This window comes from Macaca thibetana, chromosome 1 (genome assembly GCF_024542745.1).
Source record: "Macaca thibetana thibetana isolate TM-01 chromosome 1, ASM2454274v1, whole genome shotgun sequence".
Classification (NCBI taxonomy): Eukaryota; Metazoa; Chordata; class Mammalia; order Primates; family Cercopithecidae; genus Macaca; species Macaca thibetana.
Window position 1 is genome coordinate 91974733 of NC_065578.1, and position 26825 is coordinate 92001557.

Sequence of the window (26825 nt, forward strand, 5' to 3'; positions counted from 1 at the left end):
TACCAGGAGTGGTTCTAGAGGAACAGAATATTAAGGATGGAGTTATTTCATTGGTTTGGGGGTTTCTGGAGTTGGCTACTTAATATGATAAGACCTAAAAATGCTAAGGACTCTACTTCTAATAGTATGAAGCACACTGATACTTCTTGGCATGAACTGTTTAGAGTTATGCAAAATAAGTGCATTTGACACTCCTGATTTACTATTTGTGAGAGGCAAGCAATTTAGTGACTCTATACATAATACCGTTCACTATATGTGGAGAACCAAGGGATGTAATGAAGTTGGTTGGTTGCTCCTAAGTTCACTGGACAAAGTGATGAAAGAAAATGATGAACTCAGGGATTCTGTCTCCCAGCTTCAGAAGCAGATACTAAGCCTCAAATCTGCTAAGACTGCCTTGAATGAGAGTAGACAGTCACAAGCTCTTCATGAGAGTGGCTGACCTGCAACGAAAGATGCATGCACAGCCTTGTCAGGTGTCTACTGTTAAAGTGAAGGCATTGATTGGAAAACAATGGGACCCTAAAACTTGGAATGGGGATGTGTGGGAGGACCCTGATGAAGCTGGGGACACTGAGTTTGTAAACTCAGATGAACCTTTTTTATCAGAAGGAACAGCTTCCCCATCCCTAGTAGTGGTAACAACCCCTTCCCGACCCATGCTGCCATCAGCCTTTCCACCTTGGTCTGAGGAAATGAACCCTGCACTGCCTGAGGCAACATTGATGCCCTCCCCTGAGGAAGTTGCCAGGCAAGATAATGTTGATTCTTCTCAGGAGCCACCCCCAACACCTGTTTGCTTCTAGACCTATAGCTAGGTTAAAGTCTCAGTGGGCCCCTAGAGGTGAGGTTGACAGTGTGACCCATGAGGTGTGCTACATTTGAAAAAAAAATGTTTGAGTTCTCTAATTTATATAAACAGAAATCTGGAAAACAGGCCATGGGAATGGATATTAAGGGTATGGGATAATGGTGAAAGGAACACAGAGTTGGATCAGGCTGAATTTATTGATTTGGACCCACTAAGTAGGGACTCAGCATTTAATGTTGCAACTCTGGGGGTTAAAAAAGGTTCTAATAGTTTATTTTCTTGGCTGAAAGATGGATTAGAAGATGGTTCACAGTGAGTGAGCTGGAAACTCCTGATCTCCCTTGGGTTTTTTTTTTTTTGAGACGGAGTCTCGCTCTGTCGCCCAGGCTGGAGTGCAGTGGCCGGATCTCAGCTCACTGCAAGCTCCGCCTCCCGGGTTTACACCATCCTCCTGTCTCAGCCTCCTGAGTAGCTGGGACTACAGGCGCCCGCCACCTCGCCTGGCTAGTTTTTTGTATTTTTTTAGTAGAGACGGCGTTTCACCGTGTTAGCCAATATGGTCTTGATCTCCTGACCTCGTGATCCGCCCGTCTTGGCCTCCCAAAGTGCTGGGATTACAGGCTTGAGCCACCACGCCCGGCCTCTCCCTTGGTTTAATGTAGAGGATGGGATCCAAAGGTTTAGGGAGATTGGGATGGTGGAGTGGATTAGTCACTTTAGACCTACTCATCTCAGCTGGGAGGGTCCAGAAGACATACTCTTGACCAATGCCTTTTGAAATAGATTTGTGAGGGCAGCACCTGCATCTTTGAAGAGCCCTGTAATTGCTCTTCGCAGTATGTCAGATCTAACGGTGGGAACTGTAGTTACTCAACTACAAAATTTAAATACAAAGGGAATAATTGAATCCCAAGGTGGCAGCGGCCAAGTGACAGTACTTAACCATCAACGGCAAGGTGGATGTAGCTACTGTAATGAACAGCAGCGGCAAACGGGCAATCAAAATAGTCTGACTTGTTTAGAACTCTGGCATTGGCTAACTAATCATGGTGTTCCTAGAAGTGAAATTGATAGGAAGCCTGCAGGATTCCTACTTAATTTATACAAGCAGAAAACTTCTAGGTCGAATGGACAAAATACTAATTTGAATTACAAAAACAGAGATTCATGGCCCCTACAGGTGAGTCACAGCAGAGACCTCTAGGATTTTGGAGCGAGACCCTGCCATCTTCTGCAGACAACTACTCTCCTTTTGAGAGACAGCTGTTGGCCTGTTATTGGGCTTTGGTGGAAACTGAACCATGGTTCATCATAGTCACGAACTGACTATGGGTCATCAAGTCACCATGCGACCTGAACTGTATATCATGAACTGGGTACTTTCTGACCCATCTAGTCATAAAGTGGGCTGTGCACAGCAGCACTCCATCATCAAATGGAAGTGGTATACACGTGATTAGGCCTGAGCAGGTCCTGAAGGGACAAGTAAATTCCATGAGGAAGTAGCTCAAATGCCCATGGTCTCCACTCCTGTCACCCTGTCTTCTCTCCCCCAGCCTGCACTGATGGCCTCATGGGGAGTTCCCTACGATCAGCTAACAGAGGAAGAGAAGACCAGGGCCTGGTTCACAGATGTTTCTGCACGATATGCAGGAACCACCTGAAAGTGGACAGCCACAGCACTACAGCCCCTTTCTAGGACATCCCTGAAGGACAGCGGTGAAGGTAAATCTTCCCACTGGGCAGAACTTTGAGCAGTGCACCTGGCTATGCACTTTGCATGGAAGGATAACTGGCCAGATGTGCGAGTAAACAATGATTCATGTAGCTGATGGTTTGGCTGGTTGGTCAGGGACTTGGAAGAAGCATGATTGGAAAATTGGTGACAAAGAAATCTGGGGAAGAGGTATGTGGATGGACTTCTCTGAGTGGCCAAAAACTGTGAAGACATTTATATCCCATGTGAGTGCCCACCAACGGGTGACCTCAGCAGAGGAGGAGTTTAATAATTGAGTGGATAGGATGACCCCTTCTGAGGACACCCCTCAGTTTCTTTTCCCAGCCACCCACTGTTGCCCAATAAGCCCATGAACAAAGTGGCCATGGTGGCATGGATGGAGGTTACACATGCTCTCAGCAACATGGACTTCCACTCACCAAGGCTGACCTGGCTACAGCCACTGCTGAGTGCCCAACTTGCCAGCATCAGAGACCAACACTGAGCCCTTGATATGGCACCATTCCTTAGGGTGATCAGCTAGCTACCCGGTGGCAGGTTGATTATATTGGACCTCTTCCATCATGGAAAGGGCAGAGGTTTGTCCTCACTGGAACAGACACTTACTCTGGATATGGGTTTACCTATCCTGCACGTAATGCTTCTGCCGAGACTACCATCTGTTGACTCACGGAATGCCTTAACCACTGTCATGGTATTCCACACAGCATTGCCTCTGACCAAGGCACTCACTTTATGGCCGAAGAAGTGTGGCAGTGGGCTCACGTTTATGGAATTCACTGATCTTACCATGTTCCCCATCATCCTGAAGCAGCTGGATGGATAGAATGGTGGAATGGCCTTTTGAAATCACAATTACAATGTCAACTAGGTGACAACACTTTGCAGGGCTGGGCCAAAGGTCTCCAGAAGGCCGTGTATGCTCTGAATCAGCATCCAATATATGGTACTGTTTCTCCCATAGCCAGGATTCACGGGTCCAGGAATCAAGGGGTGGAAGTAGAAGTGGCACCACTCACCAGCACCCCTAGTGATCCACTAGCAAAATTTTTGCTTCCTATTCCCTCAACATTAATTCTGCTGGCCTACAGGTCTTAGTTCCAGAGTGAGGAACGCTACCACCAGAAGACACAACAACTCCATTAAACTGGAAGTTAAGATTGCCACCTGGACATTTTGGGCTCCTGCTACCTTTAAGTCAACAGGTTAAGAAAGGAGTTACAGTGTTGGCTGGGATGACTGACCCAGACAATCAAGACGAAATCAGCCTACTACTGCACAACAGAGGTAAGGAAGAGTATGCATGGAATACAGGAGATCCATCAGGGCATCTTAGTATTACCATGCCCTGTGATTCAGGTCAATGGGAAACTACAACATCCCAAACCAGGCAGGAATACAAATGGCCCAGACCCCTCAGGAATGAAGGTTTGGGTCACTCCACCAGGAAAAAAAACACAACCCGCTGAGCTGCTTGCTGAAAGCAAAGGGAATACAGAATGGGTAATAGAAGGCAGTCATCAATACCAGATACCACTACGTGACCAGCTGCAGAAACAAGGACTGTAATAGTCATGAGTATTTCCTCCTTTTGTTAAAATCATGTTTGTGTATGTAATTTGTACTAAGAAAATATATTTTATCATGTGACACAAGATTTATTGACTTCATATCAGCATTTAAGTATTGTTAACTTTATGTAATAGTTTTTGAGTCGGGGATTGGTGCATTTCCGGTTGTACAAAGGATAGCTGTATTACGTTAGGTGTAATTATTACCGCATTATTGTCTTTATTTGAAGATTATGTATGATCTCAGGAGATGTGCATAGGTTCAAGTTGACAAAAGACGGACTTGTGATGGTTAATATTGAGTTAATATCCAAGATCAATACAAAGTATTGATCCTCGGTGTGTCTGTGAGGGTGTTGCCAAAAGAGATTAACATTTGAGTCAGTGGGCTGGGGAAGGTAGATCCACCCTTATCTGATGGGCACAATCTAATCAGCTGCCAGCGGATATAAAGCAGGCAGAAAAATGTGAAAAGGAGAGCCTGGCCCAGCCTATATATTTCCCCCATGCTGGATGCTTCCTGTCCTCGAACACTGGACTTCAAGCTCTTCGGTTTTGGGACTTGGACTGGCTCTCCTTGTTCTTCAGCTTATAGACAGCCTATTGTGGGACCTTGTGATCGTGTAAGTTAATACTTTAAATAAACTCCCCTTTATATATATATATCCTATTAGTTCTGTCCCTTTAGAGAACCCTAATACAATAGCTGACAGAGAATTTAAAATAACTGTGATTACTATACTAAAGGCTCTAAGGTAAAGGTGAAAATCATATAAGATTAGACAGGTAATATCAGCAGAAAAATGAAAACTGTGAGTCAAAAAGAAAAGCTAGAGATGGGCTAGGCACAGTGGTTCGTGGCTGTAATCCTAGCACTTTGGGGAGGCTGAGGTGGGAGGATCACTGGGCTCAGGAGTTCGAGACCAGCCTGGGCAACACAGTAAGACCCTTTCTCTTTGAAAAAAAAAATTTTTTTTCAAAGAAAAGCTAGAAATGAAAAATGGTAACAGATGTAAAGAATGCCTTCAGTGGCTCATCAAACAACTCCACAAAGCAATGGAAAGAATGAGTGAACTTAATAACTTGTCAGCAAAAATGTTTTAGTCAATGGAAACTGAAAACAGAAAGAGAAAAATAATAGGGACAAAAAGAACAGAGCAACAAAGAGTTGTCAGACAACCTTGAACAATCTAACATATGTATAATTGAAACCCCTGAAGAAGAGAGCGTGAGAAGAAATACTTGAAGAAATAACAACCAAGGGCCGGGCATGGTGGCTCACGCCTGTAATCCCAGAACTTTGGGAGGCCGAGACCAGCGGATCACCTAAGGTCAGGAGTTTGAGACCAGTCTGACCAACAGGGAGAAACCCCGTCTGTACTAAAAATACAAAATTAGCCATGCTTGGTGTCACATGCCTGTAATCCCAGTTACTTGGGAGGCTGAGGCAGGAGAATGGCTTGAACCCAGCGGGCAGAGGTTGTAGTGAGCCGAGATCACGCCATTGCACTCTAGCCTGGGCAACAAGAGTGAAACTTCATCTTAAAAAAAAAAAAAAAGAAATAACAACCAAGAATTTTCCAAAATTTATGGCATACACAAATCTATAAATCAAAGAAACTCAAGAGAAAAAAAAAACAGATCTAGGTATATCATATTCAACCTGCTATAAAGAGAAAAGCTTGAAAGCAACCAGAGGAAAAAATACGTTACATGTTGAGGAACAAAAATAAGAATTACAACACAGTGCTGGCTGGCATGGTTTCTGACAAGAAGATAGTAGAGTGATTTAAAGTTTTATAAGAAAAAAACTGTCAAGGCAGAATTCAATATCCTGCAAATATATCTTTTAAAATTGAAGAAATAAACATTTTCTCAAACAAAAACCAGCACTAAAGAAAATGATAAAAGAAGTTCTTACAGCAGAAAAAATAAGATACCAGACAGAAACATGGATCTGCACAGAGTGCTGAAACAGAATATCTTGAAGGAAAAACACATTTCATTAAAAGTTTTTCAATTTCTATGAAAGATAACTTTAATGCAAAATTAGTAGTATATATGTTTGGACAGTATGTAAAATGTATGACAATTTCACAAAAGAGGTAGAAAGATTTGAAAATACACTGTTGAAAGAGCCTTAGATTACACATGAAGTGTAATATTTATTCATTTATTATTTATAATTTATTATTTGAAGGTACACTCTATTTATTGTAAAACCCAGAACCACTAAAAAAACTCTTGAAAGATGTATAAATAAATAAGTCAAATGTGAAGATACAAATGGAATCACAATAAATATCTAATAAATCCAAGAGAAGGTAGAAAAAAAATAAAGAAACAAAGAACAGACAGAATAAACAAAATAGCTAGCAAGGTGACAGATATCCATCCAAATAAAATCACAAAACTGAGACCAAACATGATGGTAAAAGAAACTATGAGACTAAATGGTTTTTAGTTTTTAGTTTTTTTTGTTTTTCTTTGAGGTGGAGTCTTGCTCTGTCACCCAGACAGGAGTACAGTGGCGTGATCCTGGCTCACTGCTGCAACCTCCACCTACTGGGTTCAACCGATTCTCCTGCCTCAGCCTCCCGAATAGCTGGGACTACAGGCATGTGCCACCACGCCCGGCTAATTTTTTTGTATTTTTAGTAGAGATGGGGTTTCACCATGTTGGCCAGGCTGGTTTCAAACTCCTGACCTCAGGTGATCCACCTGCCTTGGCCTCCCAAAATGTTGGGATTACATGCTTGAGCTACTGCACCCAGCCAGTTTTTATAGCTTTATTGAGATACAGTTCACATATTATAAAACTGACCTCCCTCAAGTATACATATATTCAGTAGTTTTTAGCCTATTGAGAGTTGAACAATCATTTATCAGACTGTATTTTTAAAAGTAACCATCTATATGCTGTTTATCAGAGATAAAAACACATACAAACAAATTAAGATGGGAAAAAATATAGTACAATTTATCTTAAGAAATCTAAATCTAGGCAGGGCGCGGCAGCTCACACCTGTAATCCCAGCACTTTGGGAGGCGGAGGTGGGCGGATCACAAGGTCAGGAGTTCGAGACTAGCCTGGCCAGCATGGTGAAACCCCATCTCTACTAAAAATACAAAAATTAGCCGGGCACAGTGGTGGCCGCCTGTAATCCCAATTACTCAGGAGGCTGAGGCAGGAGAATAGCCTGAACCCAGGAGGCAGAGGTTGCAGTGAGCCGAGATCTGGCCACTACACTCCAGCCTGGGAGACAGAGCAAGACTCCATCTTAAAAACAAAAAACAACAAAAAAAACTAAATCTAAAATATTAAAAACCTGAATGGAGCAATGGGAATGTGTTGTATCTCTGTGTATGTGATCTCCATCACAAATATGTTTTTAGTATTTTGATAACTATACCTCAATAAAAGTGGCTGGGATTTATGCATTAAAAAATATTATTTTAAGAAGGGGTCTACAGGTTCCAGACTGCCAACAGTGTTGATGGCAGAGACAAACACAAAAATGATAAGAACCTTTGTACTTAAGAAACTCTTGAAGATATACACAAGGAAACCTAAGCAAGAATGTTCAGAGTAGCACTGTTCGCAAGAGCAAAAAGGAGAGTGGATCAATAAATTGAGGTATAGTCACTGACAGACTTTTCTAAAAGTCCTTAAAATGACAGAACTGGAGTTACATGTATAAACATGGACAAATTTCTTAATCTAAATGGTGGATACATGAGTGTTTGATATAATACTCTTTAGATTACTATACACCACCACCATTACACCATACGATTTTTTTTGTTTTCTTTTTTTTCATTTATCAATGTGAAAATTTCATGGATCATCACCAGTCCAAATACTGGCTGGCATTTAGGAACCAGTGCTTCATACCATCCTGCTTCCAGCAAAATCCATCCAAAATCACACTTATTAGTCAGCGACAGTATTAGGCACAACACAAATTCCTTAGGAAACCTTTCTCCAAACCACCTAGTTGAAATTAATTTTCCCCTCTTAGTCTCCATATAATTCCTGTCTAACTCTCTACTTACCAAATTTCTGAGTTATATTAAATACTGTCTGTGCATACCTGATTTCCCAAGTGTAAGTCCTTTAATGGCTGAGGCAGTGCTTTGTGTTTCACAAGTTCTCAAAACCATGTCTGTTGGATTTGATTTATTCACCTCTACCCACTGTGAAATAAATCCTCAACAATGGCTTAAAAGCTGTGTTTTCATCTTTAGTATCTATACTAAAATAAAATCTGATTACAAAAATAAAACTTCCCATTGTAAAACTTAAGATTTCTACTATTCATAATCTCAAGTGTACCTCTTCCTATTTTAATTATACCGAATAAAATAATGCATGGAAAGTATTTTATATAGAATAATACAAGAAAAATATAAGAAAATAACTTTGAACAATGTAAAACAAGATATATTTATTTTGAAGAAATTACATATTCATGTTATCATGTTTGAGATTATGATCATTTTGCACACTGGAATACAGAATGATGTATGAGTTAACTATGCCCCCTACTGACTGAATAAATACTTTAAAAACATTCACAGAGTGTAAGAATATGGTCCAAACAAATGTACCACATGAAAACCAAATGTGCCTTTACCATGCAAATGGGCTTCATAAAAAGACCTTGGCAGATCTTAAATATATTTAAGATAGAATTTATTGGAGAGAAGAGAGACCTGAGAAGAAAGAAGGGCAATTTTAGAATTTACTGCCCAGGGTCACCACATTAAACAACTTTAGGAAGCATCATTCACATTATAGTATACATCAGTGCTTCCCAACTGGGGCAATTTTGCCCCCCAGGGGACATCTGGCAATGTATGTGGAAACATTTTTGGTCGTCACAACCTGGGATAGGAGAGACGTTACTGGCAACTAGTGGGTAGAGGCCAGGGATGCTGCTAAACATCTACAACGCACGGACCACCTCCGTAAAACAAAGTATCTTCTAGCCAAAAATGTTAAAAGTGTTGAGTTTGAAAAATTTTGCTCTACATAGTGTTCCTTCTCAAGTCATGCAGCAGGGCAATGCTATGAGTTTTACCCAATAAAGTCAAATAAAATTTGACTGGCTTGAACTTTGTTGAATGGGTCAAAGAAGGATTAAACCTCTGAAATCCAATATAAAAATTTTTTGCCATCTTCATTTGGGCTAGAAAACTGCAGTCTATACAGTTTCATATCTTCACCTTTTATCTCTATTCTAGATGATACAATCTGTGCACAAACCCTTGATCAGCTAATGATACTTTTTAAAGATACTGGGCTTTCCCATCATACCTGTGTTTCCATTTCCATCATCTTTTGTTTTATTTCTCTTATTTCTGCCTGTGTTTCAGCTTCTTTAAGTCGAATGGTCATCAGTTCATCTTGTAACTCATTCATAGCATTTTTCTTCGGTGGGTCTTTCCATCTCCCAGTGGTACGAGCTAAGTGGCGCTAAAGCATAAAAAATTATATTGCAGCAAGTACTCTCAGTATCAAAATCAGAGCTAATATTACTGAGCACTTATTTCAGGCCTGTGCTATATAAAACACTTTCCACACATTATTTTATTTAATCCCTAGAAAATCCTATTAATCAGGCACTATTATCATCTGAATAAAAGGGTTTCATAAAAAGACCTTTGCAGATCTTAAGCATATTTAAGATAGAATTTATTGGCCAGGCACGGTGGCTCACACCTGTAATCCCAGCACTTTGGGAGGCCGAGGCAGGCAGATCACCTGAGGTCAGGGGTTCGAGACCAGCCTGGCCAACATGATGAAACCTCGTCTGTACTTTAAAAAAAAAAAAAAGATAGAATTTATTGGAGAAAAGAGACCCGAGAAGAAAGAAGGGCACTTTTAGAATTCACTGCCCAGGATCACCACATTAAACAATTTTAGAAAGCATCATTCACATTATTGCCATTATTGGTTCCCAACTGGGGCAATTTTGTCCCTCCAGGGAACATTTGGCAATGTATGTGGTAACATTTTTGGTTTTTCACAGGTAAGAAAATAACACTGTGATTAAATAACTTCAGGAGTATCACACAGCCAGTGCAGATCTGGGACACAAACTCAAATATAGTTCAAATTTTTTTCTCTATATACTGCAGATGAATTCTTGAAAAGAATACAATTTTCACTGTAATTTTTTTAATGAGAGATTTTTCATATTATCTTCAATGAAATCCCAATAAATTAGGAAAAAAAATGGGGCCATCCTTAAGGAAGGAATGTTAGAAGTTAAGGGCAGTGTTTCTCAAAATATCTGTGACAAAGTACAAATTTTGTCTTTTTTGTTTTAAAATTTCAAGTTTATTGCAATCTGATACTTTGTAAAAACACGTTTTAAAAAAACGGCATGACAATGTCAAGGCCTAATTTTGGTCCTTACATAGAATATGTATTTTGTTCCTTGTCAACATTTCCCTCATACATGAATAAATTTGTGGTCATATACCAGATAAATGTCATTTATTTGGTGAGGTAACTAAGTTACTAATTTATACACTAAATTTATAATGTTGTCACTCTTCTGGTGTTTCACACTAACCAACAATGGACTTAATATCAACGTAAGATAAAATATGTACAATATAGAATACTTTTACAGTTTTTCAGAAAAAGTTATACAAGGCACAACGGTACAATTACAAAAATATGATCCGATATCTACTGTATCTTTTATTTTATTATAAGAATTAAAGAGAGAGAAACAGCCTAAGAGCACTTTCAGTTTATAAATACTCTCAATTTTGACATTAAACAGGGTCTCTCTCACTTTAAACTCATCTCCTACTGTAGGTCATCAGGTACTTCAAACTCTTACATATTGGAAATTTGGGTTTTATTCTCTTTTTAAAAAGCACAAAAAATATATTAAAATACCTGCCAGTGTTCCTCTAAATCCTTGACTTGCTGTCTAAGTTCTTTCAAACCCATAATGGCTTCTGCTTCTCTCAGTTTCACAGCAATGAGTTCTTCCTGAAGCCTTGCGATATTATTCTCATCAGGAAGGGAGTTATTCCTCTAAAGAAGAAGAAAATTTAATTTGGGACTTTTAAAATTAAGGAATAAAATACAGCACACATAACAGCTATTTTGTTACACACTTAAATGTAGTTAATTTTATGCAGCTGTACTGAAATATAATTCACAAACTATGAAACTCACCCTTTTAAAATACACAAGAGCTAGTGGTTTTCAGAGTATTTACAGGGTTGTTTAAACATCACCATGTTCTAATTTCAGAATATTTTGATCATGCAAAAAAGAAAACCTATACTCATCACCAGTCATTCTACATTCCCCATTTCCCCAGCCCCTGGCAACCACCAATCTACTTTTTGTTTCCATGAATTTGCCTACCTGGACATTTCTTGTAAGTGAAATCATATGTATTTATAGCTTTTTGTGACAACCTTACTTCACTTAGAACAACGTTTTCAAGGTTCAATCTTTTTTTTATGCCAAATGATATTCCACTGTATAGATATACCACATTTAATCTATTTATTCATCAGTTAATACAAATTTGGGTTGTTTCTACTTTTTGACTATTATAATGTTGCTATGAACATCGGTGCAAAAGTTTGTGTGTAGACTTAGGTTTTCAATGTTCTTAAGATATACTTAGGAGTAGAACTGTTGGCTCAGATGGTAATTTTTCTATGTTTAACTTTAGGAAACTGCCAAACTTTTCCAAAGCAGCTGTACAGATTTTCATTTCCACGAGCAATGTATGAGGGGAACTGTACTTAATTTTGAGAACACAGAAATCTAACTCTGATTTGTTAATAAAATACTAAAAGTTACGGAGCAACAGGATTAAAAATTTTTTCAGTATGGCAATAAACTTACTAACCTCTGATCAGGACTCCAGATAAAGCATGAACATCATTTACTTTTTAAATATGTATAGAAAACAGTAGTCCAAAATCTGTTTTTGTTGTATTTCCTCAGTATGTTATTTCTGAGAGAGGCATCAACTCTCTGTGTATTAGTCACTATTTACATCAACAGTCAAGAAATTAATACAAATTAAACAATTTAACAATTGATTCAAATGAAATGACTGAAATTAAACAACTTGATTCATGGATACAAGACTTATTTATTTATTTATATTTTTCCATAAGTTATCAGGGTTCAGGCAGTATCTGGTTACATAAGTTTTTTAGTAGTGACTTGTGAGATTTTGGTCCACCCATCACCCAAGCAGTATACACTGCACCTTATTTGTAGTCTTTTATCCCTCACTCCCCTCCCACTCTTCCCCTCAAGTCCCCAAAGTCCACTGAATTATTCTTTTGCCTTTGAGTCCTCATAGCTTAGCTCCCACATATCAGTGAGAACATACGATGTTTGGTTTTCCATTCTTGAGTTACTTCACTTAGAATAATAGTCTCCAATTTCATCCAGGACAGTGCAAATGCTGTTAATTCATTCCTTTTTATGGCTGAGTAGTATTCCATCTCATATATGTGTATATATATATCAATCACAGTTTCTTTATCCACTTGTTGACCAATGGGCATTTGCATTGGTTCCATGATTTTGCAATTGTGATCTGTGCTGCTATAAACATGTGTGTGCAAGTATCTTTTTCAAATAATGACCTTTTTTCCCTCTGGGTAGATAGATACCCAGTAGTGGGATTGCTGGGTCAAATGGTACTTCTACTTTTAGTTCTTTAAGGAATCTCCACACTGTTTTCCATAGTGGCTGTACTAGTTTACATTCCCACTAGCAGTGCAGAAGCATTCCCTGTTCATTGCATCCATGCCAACATCTACTGTTTTATTTTTATTTTTTGATTACGGCTAATCTTGTGGAAGTAAGGTGGTATTACATTGTGGTTTTGATTTGCATTTCCCTGATCATTAGTGACGTTTAGTACTTTTTCTTTTCTTTTTCTTTTTTTTTTTTTTTTTTTTTTTTTTTGAGACGGAGTCTTCCTCTGTAGCCCAGGCTCGAGTGCAGTGGCACGATCTTGGCTCACTGCAACTTCTGCCTCCCAGGTTCAAGCAATTCTCTGCCTCAGCCTTCCGAGTAGCTGGGATTACAGGCGCCTGCCACCACAACTGGTGAATTGTTTGTATTTTTAGTAGACACAAGGTTTCATTATCTTGCCCAAGTCTTTATCATTATCAAGGCTGGTCTTGAACTCCTGACCTTGTGATCCACTCACTTTGGCCTCCCAAAGGGCTGGGATTACAGGCGTGAGCCACCGCACCCAGCCGATGTTTAGTATATTTTCGTATGTTTGTTGGCCATTTGTATATCTTCTTTTGAGAATTGTCTATTCATGTCCTTAGCCCACTTTTTGATGAGAGTATTTTCTTCTTACTGATTTGAGTTCGTTGTAGATTCTGGATCTTAGTCCTTTGTCAGACATATAGATTGTGAAGATTTTCTGCCACTCTGTGGGTAGTCTGTTCACTCTGCTGACTGTTCCTTTTTCCGTGCAAAAGCTCTTTAGTTTAATTAGGTCCCAGCTATTTATCTTTGTTTTAATTGCATTTGCTTTTGGGTTCTTGGTCATGAAATCCTTGCCTAAGCAAATGTCTAGAAGGGTTTTTCCAATGTTATCTTCTAGAACTTTTATAGTTTCCGGTTTTAGGTTTAAGTCCTTAATCCATCTTTTAAGTTGATTTTTGTATAATGTGAGAGAAGAGGATCCAGTTTCATGCTCCTACATGTGGCTAGCCAATTATCCCAGCACACGGATACAAGATTTAGATCAATTTCCCACCATATTAAAAGATAAAAAGGACACAGGGTAGCCCAGTATCAAACTTCTCCGGAGAGTTACCAAGAGATCCAAAATTAGGTCCTAGGGAAAGCTCCCTAGGTAAACAGGTAAACTGAGGTAACATTGAGATTTCAAGGCCTGATTCTATGAAATTTTCTATCTCTAAATATTTCATGGTACACATGCAAATTTCTGCTCACAGGGATGATGAAATGAAGTTATTCTCACCAATTACACATTCTTATGATGGACTTTAAATATTTTCTCAGTTGAAAACCAAAAATTTACTGCATATGCATTTAAAAGATTGCTGGAAGCAGAAAAAAAGAGAATGCTGCATGAAGAAATTACCATAGGAAGCATGCTACCTTTCAAATTCCTTTCTACTTTATAATGTGAAAAATGAAAAACACCACAGCCACTTACGAAATCCAGTTTTGAATGGAATCCAAATACACTTCTATCAAATATTCAAAATCTTTCTAACTGCAAGACACAGATTCTTCTCTAAATCATGTAACCCAGAATATACCTAAGTTAGAGACCAAATATTCTGTTAGCCATTTCTTTTAGCACTCTTGCTGGCTTTTTTTTCTCAACAAATAGAAAGAATACATTTTCCAGAAATATAAAAATAGCAAGGAGCTTTCCAGCAAAATTATTCCATTACTGTTTCTCGTTACACTTGTCCTATTTCATTAAGAAAATAGTTAAAAATACCTGAGACTGTTATGTCCATTATCTATCAGGTTTTTGGATTCAGTAGCTAGCTATTACCTAAGAGTAAAAAGGAACTAATGACACAGAGCACAGGCCACCAATAAATTTACAGATGAGAAAACAAGAGATTCAGAGTTTGTAATCTAGAACTTTTAAATCTGAAAGTTATAAGAAACCTGAAGTTCTTCTATTCCCATTACTTATCTGATCTTTGATGTTCTTCAATATCCTTGAAAAGAAGTAAGTTAGCTTCTGTGAGTACACTCAGGCTAAAAGGAACTTCCTACATATCCTGAGGTAACTTGTTCTAGATTGGACAGTTCTAACAACTACACTCAGATCAAATTTTCCCTGAAATGTCTATGTATTAGTCCTATTCTATCTCTTCTACATGAAAATATTGCAATATTTGACGACAGCAGTTAATTTCTTTCACCCGAGTTTCTCTTCTGCAACATTTAGATACTCTTTTTATGAAAATTATTCTGGTCGTTTTCCTCCAAAAGGGCTCTAATCTCCATTTTTATCCTTAAATATGGGGCTTTGATTAGTATGAAGGCAACAAGGAATAACTGGCAATTTTAAAAATCTTTTTTTCCTTTTCCTCTTAGTAACTAACATGTAAGGCTTCTAATGTATAAAAACACCAAGTCAATTAAATTGCTCAGTAAGTACTTAACAAATATTACATATCCCCTCTAATTTGGAAGTGACTGCATTTGTGTAGGTTTCTTACCTTCTCTATATCCAAGACTTTATCCTGCATCTCTTTTAGTGCACACTGAGACTCAGCTTCACTCAGTCGGGCTTGGACCAATTCCTTTTCTAGCTGTAGTACAAAATCTTCGTTGTAGTTGGAACTGCATTTATGCTAAAGGTTACAGACATACATTGAAATTTCATGGAAGTATAAACATGTATATACAGTAAAAACAATGCAACTACCTAATACAGTTATATTAAGGGCAACTAAATAGGAGAAGTTCCATCTACCCAATATTACCAATGTATCTCCTCCAATTAACTTTTCCAATGAGTAAAAAAGCCCAACTTTGATATCTATAAAGACGACCACATTATTGGGCTTTGGTAACTAGTTATTGCACTGATCAAATCTGATTCATACAAGATAAACATCTCCTTTTATCTGTCCATCCATCCAGACACAAAGAATTCGTTCTGACGTTACAGACCTACACCACACAATAAATAGGATAGCAATTAGCCACATGTGGCTACTGAACATTTGAAATGTGGCTAATCAAGATTAAAACAAGTTTTAAGTATAAAATACAAACTGGATTTTGAAGACTTAATATGAAATAAAAAAATCTCAATGATTTTTATATCAATTACATGTTAAAATAATATTTTGAATATACTGAGGTAAATGAAAATATTAATTTTACCTTTTTTAAACTCCTTTTAATGTGGCTATTAGAAAATTTTAAATTACATCTGTGACACATTATATATTGCTATTTGATAGTACTATTATGTACTACAGAAGACATGTAAACATTACTCAAAAATATATTTTAATCTAATGGAAAAAAAACAGGGTACCCACAATAATGTGAACCATCTAAATTCCAAAATAACAAAATTGTATTTGTGCTTAGAAATCTTCTTCAGAAGATATGCATGGTTTCCCAGCACTTTGGGAGGCCGAGGTGGGTGGATCACTTGAGGCCAGAACTTCAAGATCAGCCTAGCCAACAAGGTGAAACCCTGACTCTACTAAAACTACAAAAATTAGCTGGGCATGGTGGCACACATCTGTAATCCCTGCTACTAGGGAGGGTGAGGCAGGAGAATGGCTTGAGCCCAGGAGGTGGAGGTTGCAGTGAGCCGAGATCATGCCACTGTACTCCAGCCCAGGCAACAGAGCAAGACTCTTGTCTCAAGAAGAAAAGAAAAAAAAAAAAAGATATACAAAGAAATAACTGCTGGAAGCAGAGAAGACACAGATGCTGCACGAAGAAATTAACCCCGGAAGCACGCCATGTTCCCATTTGCTTTCCTACTCTATAAAACATGAATATTGATGCAAACACTTAAGTCACCATTTTTAAGCCAGTGCCCATACAAAAGCTTCTGTACAGAAGCAACATGCAATTCATCATTATAAAATACTTGCTAAAATAAATTGTCTATTACTTCACATTTAATTCATGTAGTAAAGAAAATGTGGCAACTCAAAATTACAAAATAAAGTCATAAAAAACAATCTTCTACTGAACTAGCATGAATAAAGCCCAGTTATTTTTACTCTTTAATATGTTAGGAACAAAATAGATGTCAAATTATAACTATTAAAAATAACCAGATGCTTAATACATGGTACTCTCCTGCCCCAGTTACCCAAAAAGATGTGCAAATGAGGACTTTAATTCAATGCATTATACATTATTTCTTCTAGTAATTTTGATACTATTGAAACAATATTTCAATACGAAAAGAGAATCTGCAACAGATACATCATCTTAGCAAATACTTACCTTCTATCAATTAGGAAAAAGGCATTCTTTTGGAATGACCACATCCCAACTAGAAGTGCCATAATTTATTTAATCAGATCATAGTTATTTCATGGGTACTGGTAGAATTTTTTTGCCCTCAACTTAAAGCCCTGGCAACTGTAGTACAGGTTTGTTTGCCAAGACTTTATATTAGGAGATCCCCAAGAAAACATCAAACTCAAAGGCTCATATGAGAATGGAACTCTTGATTGGAATATACCAACTAATCCAATCAAGTACAAAAGGCTATAGTAATGTTGGGAACAAATCTTTATTAATAAAATTTACAGAGAGCTGAAATGCTCTGATAACAAGTCATTCTGGATAATATGTATCTTATGCTTTTTATACACTAAAACATATTATTTTAGTCTTCTGGATTAAAATAATTCTAAATGTATTAGGTAATAGTTTTGCCACTGACACAGTTTACAGAATATAATTCTCTTAATTATCAGGTCTTCATGATGATAGTCAACTAACACATTGCAAATTACACAGCATCTAAGGAAAAGATGCTGCTGTGAACTATAAATTGCCTGAAGCTAACCACTGTAGTTTCAATTTATTCTATTTTCCACAGGGGGAAAAACAGTTTTATAAACACGTTTTAATGTTTGACAGAAATGACAATTATGACAGCAGCTAACATCTACTCACCACTTACTATGTGCCAGATACAAGTTAAGCACTTTATATTCTCCTTTAACCCTCACCACAATTACTACCTTACTAATAAGGAAACTAATAGGGTGCACCAACGTCAAACAGCAGTTGATAGTGCTATTAATTGAGAGTTTGTATTACAGAGCCCATGTTCCTCACCTTTAAGCCATATAGGTGTTGAAGAGTTTAATATATTGTTTTAATGTATACTGTTCTAAAAATCAATGATATAATATTTTAAAAATCCAAACTTCTAAAAAAATCTAAGCATATAGATCTCACATGTTCTTGTATTAAGAAATTCCTAGAAGAGTGCATTTCATATTCAAGTGAGTAACTTGGACAAATACGCAATTTGTTTTACCAAATGACAACTGCCACAATTATGATGGCAGGCAGTCTCAGCAAGGGGGGCTTTTATTTAAAAGCGTACAAATGACAGATGACTTCCCTATACTTATATCAAGTTAATTTATGTAAATGAATCTCATAATGTTTCTGTGATACCAGCAATCCCAGTCCAATGAAACTGACAGAAATTCTTTTTAGTAAGCAGAGTCTGCTTTTCAATCCTATGTGCTTTTCTGGTGTTGCAAAAATTATAAAGGTAAAGGTAAGTTAGAAAGTTCTCATTAATCTTTTTGCTTGTTTCTTGAGCTTAAAAAAAATCTTCAATATTTTAAGGATATAGGAGTAATACAGTAAAAAGTAAATATTTGTACTGGGGGAAGTTTCTCATATTATTAAGTGGAAAAAACTGAAATTAGAAAAAGGGTTGTCCACACAAATATATCAAGTATTGCTTGAATTTAAGTATACATTAAGCTTTTAACTAACTTCAAGATATGACATTTATATGTTCTTTTCAGGAACCCAAACATTTCATGGAACCCTGTTCTTGTCCCTTTTGTAACACTTATCACAACTCTAAAAAAAAAATTGTGTAAGCTGCCCAAAGTAATTCATAGATTCAATGCTATTTCCATCAAACTACCACTGACATTCTTCACAGAATTAGACAAAAACTACTTTAAATTTCATATGGAACCAAAGAAGAGCCTGTATAACCAAGCAAAAAGAACAAGGCTGGAGGCCTCATGCTACCTGACTTTAAACTATAATACATGGCTACGGTAACCAAAACAGCATGGTACGGGTACCAAAACAGACATACAGACCAATGGAACAAAACAGAGACCTCAGAAATAACACCACGCTTCTACAATCATCTGATCTTCGACAAACCTGACAAAAGCAATGGGGAAAGGAACTCCTATTCAATAAATGGTGCTCAGAAAACCGGCAGCAAACTGAAACTGGATCCCTTCCTCACACCTTATATAAAAATTTACTCAAGATGGATTAAAGACTTAAATGTAAAACCCCAAACCATAAAAACCCTAGAATAAAACCTAGGCAAGGTATTACTCAGGACATAGGCATGGAGAAAGACTTCATGATGAAAACACCAAAAGCAATTGCAACAAAAGCCAAAATTGACAAATGAGATCTAATTAAAGAGTTTCTGCACAGCAAAAGAAACTACCATCAGAGTGAACAGGCAACCTACAGAATGGGAGAAAATTTTTTGCAATCTACCCATCTGACAAAGGTCTAATATTCAGAATTACTGGGGGAAACCAGCCCCCGATAATTCAATGTTATTTCATATAGGTTCTTTTCTATTTCCCTAAGTGTCAGCCGGTCTCAGAAATACAGGGAAAGAGTACAAAAGAGAGAAATTTTAAAGCCGGGTGTCCGGGGAAGACATCACATGTCGGCAGGTTCCATGATGCCCCCCAAGCCACAAAACCAGCAAATTTTTATTAGTGATTTTTAAAAGGGGAGGGAGCATACGAATAGGTTGTGGTTCACAGAGATCACATGCTTCACAAGGTAATAAAATATCACAAGGCAAATGGAGGCAGGGTGAGATCACAGGACCAGCGCAAAATTAAAAATGCTAATGAAGCTTCGGGCACACACTGTCATTGATAACATCTTATCAGGAGACAGGGTTTGAGAGCAGACAACTGGTCTGACCAAAATTTATTAGGTGGGAATTTCCTCATCCTAATAAGTCTAGGAGTGCTACGGGAAATGGGCACTTATTTCATCCCTTATCTACCACCGTAAAAGACAGACGTCCCCAAAGCAGCCATTTTTGAGACCTCCCCTTGGGAACTCATTCTCTTTCTCAGTGATGTTCCTTCCTGAGAAAAAGAATTCAGTGATATTTCTCCTATTTGCTGTTGAAAGAAGAGAACTATGCCTCTGTTCCACCTGGCTCTCAGGCAGACAGACCTAATGGTTATCTCCCTAGTTCCCTGAACATTACTGTTATCCTATTCTTTTTTCAAGGTGCACAGATTTCATATTGGTTAAACAATTTGTGCAGTTAACGCAATCATCACAGGGTCCTGAGGCGACATTCATCCTCAGCTTATGAAGATGACAGGATTAAGAGATTAAAGTAAAGACAGGCATAGGAAATCACAAGGGTATTGACTGGGGAAGTGATAAGTGTCCATGAAATCTTTACAATTTATGTTCAGAGACAGCAGTAAAGACAGGTGTAAGAAATTATAAAAATAATAATTTGGGGAACTAATAAATGTCCATGAAATCTTCACAATTTATGTTCTGTCATGGCTTCAGCCAGTCCCTCCATTCAGGGTCCCTGACTTCCAGCAACACAGAATCTACAAGGAACCTAAACAAATTTACAAGAAAAAAACAACCCCATCAAAAAGTGGGCAAAGGATATGAAGAGACACTTCTCAAAAGATGATATTTACATGGCCAAAAAACATAGGAAAAAAAGCTCAACATCACTGATCATTAGAGAAATGCAAATCAAACCCACAATGAGATACCATCTCATGCCAATCAGAATGGCAATTATTAAAAAGTTGAGAAACAACAGATGCTGGTGAGGCTGTGGACAGATAGGAATGCTTTTACAGTGTTCATGGTAATGTAAATTAGTTCAACCATCATGGAAGACAGTAGGGCGATTCCTCAAAGTTCTAGAACCAGAAATACCATTTGACCTAGCAATCCCACTACCGGGTATATACCCAAAAGAATATAAATCATTCTAATATAAAGACACATATGGCCGGGCGCAGTGGCTCACGCCTGTGTTGCCAGCACTTTGGGAGGCTGAGGTGGGTGGATCACGAGGTCAGGAGATAGAGACCATTGTGGCTAACACAGTGAAACCCTGTCTCTACTAAAAATACAAAAAAATTAGCTGGGCATGGTGGCGGGCACCTGTAGTCCCAGCTGCTGGGGAAGCTGAGGCAGGAGAACCGTGTGAACCCAGGAGGCAGAGCTTGCAGTGAGCTGAGATCGCACCACTGCACTCCAGCCTGTGTGACACAGCGAGACTCTGTCTCAAAAAAAAAAAAAAAAAAAGACACATGCATACATATGTTTACTGCAGCACTGTTTACAATAGAAAAGACTTGGAATCAACCCAAATGTCCATCAATGATAGACTGGATTAAGAAAATGTGGTACATAAACACCATGGAATACTATGGAGCCATAAAAAGGAATGAGATCATGTCTCTTGCAGGGACATGGAAGCCATCATTCTCAGCAAACTGACACAGGAACAGAAAACCAAACACCACATGTTCTCACTCATAAGTGGCAGTTGAGCAATGAGAACACATGGACACAGGGAAGAGAACGACACACACCAGGGCCTATTGGGGGTTGAGGGGGAAGAAGAGGGAACTCAGAGGATGAGTCAGTATGTGCAGCAAACCACCATGCCACAGGTATACCTATGTAACAAACTTGCACATTCTGCACATGTATCCCAGAAATTAAAAGTAACATTTAAAAAAAAATTGTGTGATTAATTTTTTAAATGTTTATCTCTATATATACTATATAAGCAAATGCCAGAGACAGTCTGACTGATTTACCATTGTAAATCAGTAACTGCCTGGTTAACAGAACCAAACAGTGCTTTTCATAGGTAGGTGAGCAAAATATTATCTGCTGAATGAATCAGTTAATCCTTGGTTTAACAACAAAATCCCTGTATTATATAATTTACATTAAACATGGGAAGTGGAAGTTGAATGCTGCAAAAAAAAAAAAAAATCTATAAAACTGATGGTTAATCTATTTTTAATTGAAATGCCTACCTAGCAATCTTGAACCATTTTCCCAAAACAAAATAATGATACAATGTTTCAATTTGCTCCAAAAACAAAATTTGTAACAATGTGGGAAGATGGCACATTTGGACCACCATATCCAAAAGCATCTGAAAAAAAGTTATGCAAGGCAAGTATTCTGGAATAGGTTTCTACAGCACAAAATCACAGCAGAAAAAAATAAAAAGTTACATCTTCCTTTCCCTCAGCATATGATCCCAAAAAGATGTTTGTAATCCTCCCTACCACATGCTATAAACAGGATTTTAAAAAACCAAAGCAGTATGGTTGTACTATTTAAATATCTGCTACACTAAAATTGTTGAAAAATAGGCCAGGCACGGTGGCTCACACCTGTAATCCCAGCACTTTAGGAGGCTGGGGCGGGTGGATCATGAGGTCAGGAGATCAAGGCCATCCTGGCTAACACGGTGAAACCCCGTCTCTACTAAAAATACAAAAATTAGCCGGGCGTGGTGGCCCATGCGTGTAGTCCCAGCTACTCAGGAGGCTGAGATTCGTTTGAACCCAAAAGGTGAAGGTTCGCAGGAGATTTGCTTGAACCCAAAACGTGGAAGTTGCAGTGAGCTGAGATTGCGCCACTGCACTCCAGCCTGGGCAACAGAGCGAGACTCCATTTAAAAAAAAAAATTTTTTTTTGAAAAATACATAATTTTTATATGATTTGTGCTCAACATCCAGAAATTACATACATCCTTTAAAAAGACATTTACCCCTGGTTATTGGTGTAAATGTAAGTTTTTTGTTGTTGTTGTTAATGATGTAAGAAAATGTTAAGAAAACAATTTCCACTAAAGTAACCCCTCATTTATTATCTAAAAGGAAAATACAATCACATACTAATATAAAACATTTTATCTTTAGACTGAGGTCAAAATTAGTTCTGGAAAAAAATCTCTGTCCACATTTATAGATATAGTGACCAAAAGTTGAAGAATTTACCAAATTACATGTGTAAAGTCATCTATCTATCTTGGATTTTTAGAGAGACCTATAACAACTAACTTCTATTTTCCTAAAGAAAAACAAACCCAGACATTCTTGTACATTGTATCTTTGTTCTCATTGGTTTCAAAGAACATCTTTATTTCAGCCTTCCTTTCGTTATGTACCCAGTAGTCATTCAGGAGCAGGTTGTTCAGTTTCCATGTAGTTGAGCGGTTTTGAGTAAGTTTCTTAATCCTGAGTTCTAGTTTGACTGCACTGTGGTCTGAGAGACAGTTTGTTATAATTTCTGTTCTTTTACATTTTCTGAGGAGTGCTTTACTTCCAACTATGTGGTCAATTTTGGAATAAGTGTGATGTGGTGCTGAGAAGAATGTATATTATGTTGATTTTGGGTGGAGAGTTCTGTAGATGTCTATTAGGTCCGCTTGGTGCAGAGCTGAGTTCAATTCCTGGATATCCTTGTTAACTTTCTGTCTTCGTTAATCTGTCTACTGTTGACAGTGGGGTGTTAAAGTCTACCATTATTATTGTGTGGGAGTCTAAGTCTCTTCGTAGGTCTCTCCAGACTTGCTTTATGAATCTGGGTGCTCCTGTATTGGGTACATATATATTTAGGATAGTTAGCTCTTCTTATTGAATTGATCCCTTTACCATTATGTAATGGTATTCTTTGTCTCTTTTGATCTTTGTTGGCTTAAAGTTTTCTGGGACACATTTAAAGCAGTGTGTAGATGCAAATTTATAGCACTAAATGCCCCACAAGAGAAACCAGGAAAGATCTAAAATCAACACCCTAACATCACAATTAAAAGAACTAGAGAAGCAAGAGCAAACACATTCAAAAGCTAGCAGAAGGCAGGAAATAACTAAGATCACAGCAGAACTGAAGAAGACACAAAAAACCCTTCAAAAAAATCAATGAATCCAGGAGCTGGTTTTTGGAAAAGATCAACAAAATTGGTAGACAACTAGCAAGACTAATAAAGGAGAAAAGAGAGAAGAATCAAACAGATGCAATAAAAAATGATAAAGGGAATATCACCACCGACCCCACAGAAATACAAACTACCATTCTCTATAAACTACGTTTCTAGAGAATACTATAAACACCTCCATGCAAATAAACTAGAAAATCTAGAAGAAATGGATAAATTCCTGGACACATACACTCTCCCAAGACTAAACCAGGAAGTAGTTGAATCCCTGAATAGGCAAATAACAGGCTCTGAAATTGAGGCAATAATTAATAGCCTACCAACCAAAAAAAGTCCAGGACCAGATGGATTCACAGCTGAATTCTACCAGAGGTACAAGGAGGAGCTGGTACCATTTCTTCTGAAACTATTCCAATCAACAGAAAAAGAGAGAATCCTCCCAAACTCATTTTATGAGGGCAACATCATCCTGATACCAAAGCCTGGCAGAGATACAACAAAAAAAGAGAATTTTAGACCAATATCCCTGATGAACATCAATGCAAAAATCCTCAATAAAATACTGGCAAACCGAATCCAGCAGCATATCAAAAAGTTTATCCACCATGATCAAATGGGCTTCACCCCTGGGATGCAAGGCTGGTCCAACATATGCAAATAAATAAACATAATCCATCACATAAACAGAACCAATGGAAAAAACCACGATTATCTCAATAGATGCAGAAAAGGCCTTTGACAAAATTCAACAGCCCTTCAAATTCAGTATTGATGGAACGTATCTCAAAATAATAAGAACTATTTATGACAAACCCACAGACAATATCATACAGAATGGGCAAAAACTGGACGCATTCCCTTTGAAAACTGGTACAAGACAGGGATGCCCTCTCTCATCACTCCTATTCAACATAGTGTTGGAAGTTCTGGCCAGGGCAATCAGGCAGGAGAAAGAAATAAAGAGTATCCAATCAGGAAAAGAGGAAGTCAAATTGTCCCTGTTTGCAGATGACATGATTGTATATTTAGAAAACCCTATCGTCTCAGCCCAAAATCTCCTTAAGTTGATAACTTCAGCAAAGTCTCAGGATATCAATGTACAAAAATCACAAGCATTCTTATACACCAATAACAGACAAACAGAGAGCCAAATCATGAGTGAATTCCCATTCACAATTGCTTCAAAAAGAATAAAATACCTAGGAATCCAACCTACAAAGGATGTGAAGGACCTCTTCAAGGAGAACCACAAACCACTGCTCAATGAAATAAAAGAGGACACAAACAAATGGAAGAACATTCCATGCTCATGGATAGGAAGAATCAATATCATAAAAATGGCCATACTGCCCAAGTTAATTTATAGATTCGATGCCATCCTCATTAAACTACCAATGACTTTCTTCACAGAATTGGTAAAAACTACTTTAAAGTTCATATGGAACCAAAAAAGAGCCTGCATTGCCAAGACAATTCTAAGCAAAAAGAACAAAGCTGGAGGCATCACACTACCTGACTTCAAACCATACTACAAGGCTACAGTAACCAAAACAGCATGGTACTGGTACCAAAACAGAGATATAGACCAATGGAACAGAACAGGGCCTTCAGAAATAAAACCATACATCTATAACCATCTGATCTTTGACAAATCTGAGAGAAACAAGAAATTGGGAAAGGATTCCCTGGGAAAACTGGCTAGCCATATGTAGAAAGCTGAAACTGGATCCCTTCCTTACATCTTATATGAAGATTAATTCAAGATGGATTAGAGACTTAAATGTTAGACCTAAAACCATAAAAATTCTAGAAGAAAACCTAGGCAATACCATTCAGGACATAGGCATGGGCAAGAACTTCATGTCTAAAACACCAACAGCAATGGCAACAAAAGCCAAAATTGACAAATGGGATCTAATTAAATTAAAGAGCTTCTGCACAGCAAAAGAAACTACCATCAGAGTGAACAGGCAACCTACAGAATGGGAGAAAATTTTTGCAATCTACTCATCTGACAAAGGGCTAATATCCAGAACCTACTAAGAACTCAAATAAATTTACAAGAAAAAAACAACCCCATCAAAAAGTGGGCAAATGGCCGGGTGCGGTGGCTCCAGCCTGTAATCTCAGCGCTTTGGGAGGCCGAGACGGGCGGATAACGAGGTCAGGAGATGGAGACCATCCTGGCTAACACGGTGAAACCCCGTCTCTACTAAAAAATACAAAAAAACTAGCCTGGCGAGGTGGCAGGCGCCTGTAGTCCCAGCTACTCGGGAGGCTGAGGCAGGAGAATGGCGTGAACCCGGGAGGCAGAGCTTGCAATGAGCTGAGATCCAGCCACTGCACTCCAGCCTGGGCGACAGAGCAAGACTCTGTCTCAAAAAAAAAAAAAAAAAAAAAAAAAGTGGGCAAAGGATATGAACAGACACTTCCCAAAAGAAGACATTTATGCAGCCAACAGACACATGAAAAAATGCTCATCATCACTCGCCATCAGAGAAATGCAAATCAAAACTGCAATGAGATAGCATCTCACACCAGTTAGAATGGTGATCATTAAAAAGTCAGGAAACAACAGCTGCTGGAAAGGATGTAGAGAAATAGGAACGCTTTTACACTGTTGGTGGGATTGTAAACTAGTTCAACCATTGTGGAAGACAGTGTGGCGATTCCTCAAGGATCTAGAACTAGAAATACCATTTGACCCAGCCATCCCATTACTGGGTATATACCCAAAGGATTATAAATCATGCTGCTATAAAGACACATGCACATTTATGTTTACTGCAGCACTATTCACAATAGCAAAGACTTGGAACCAACCCAAATGTCCACCAGTGATAGACTGGATTAAGAAAATGTGGCACATATATACCATGGAATACTATGCAGCCATAAAAAGGGATGAGTTCATGTCCTTTGTAGGG

General features: G+C 38.0%; 1 protein-coding gene across 6 annotated transcripts in view; it reads right to left on the minus strand.

Moving 5' to 3' along the window:
• EVI5 (ecotropic viral integration site 5) overlaps positions 1-26825 on the minus strand; it is a 280650-nt gene that overhangs the window by 93053 nt on the left and 160772 nt on the right. For all 6 annotated transcript variants that reach the window (XM_050806911.1, XM_050806909.1, XM_050806893.1 and 3 more), the window contains 3 exons: positions 15365-15499; positions 11043-11183; positions 9444-9602 (listed from right to left, as the gene is read on the minus strand). In XM_050806911.1, the coding sequence (XP_050662868.1) occupies positions 9444-9602; positions 11043-11183; positions 15365-15499 (435 nt within the window). The remainder of the gene's footprint in view (positions 1-9443; positions 9603-11042; positions 11184-15364; positions 15500-26825) is intronic.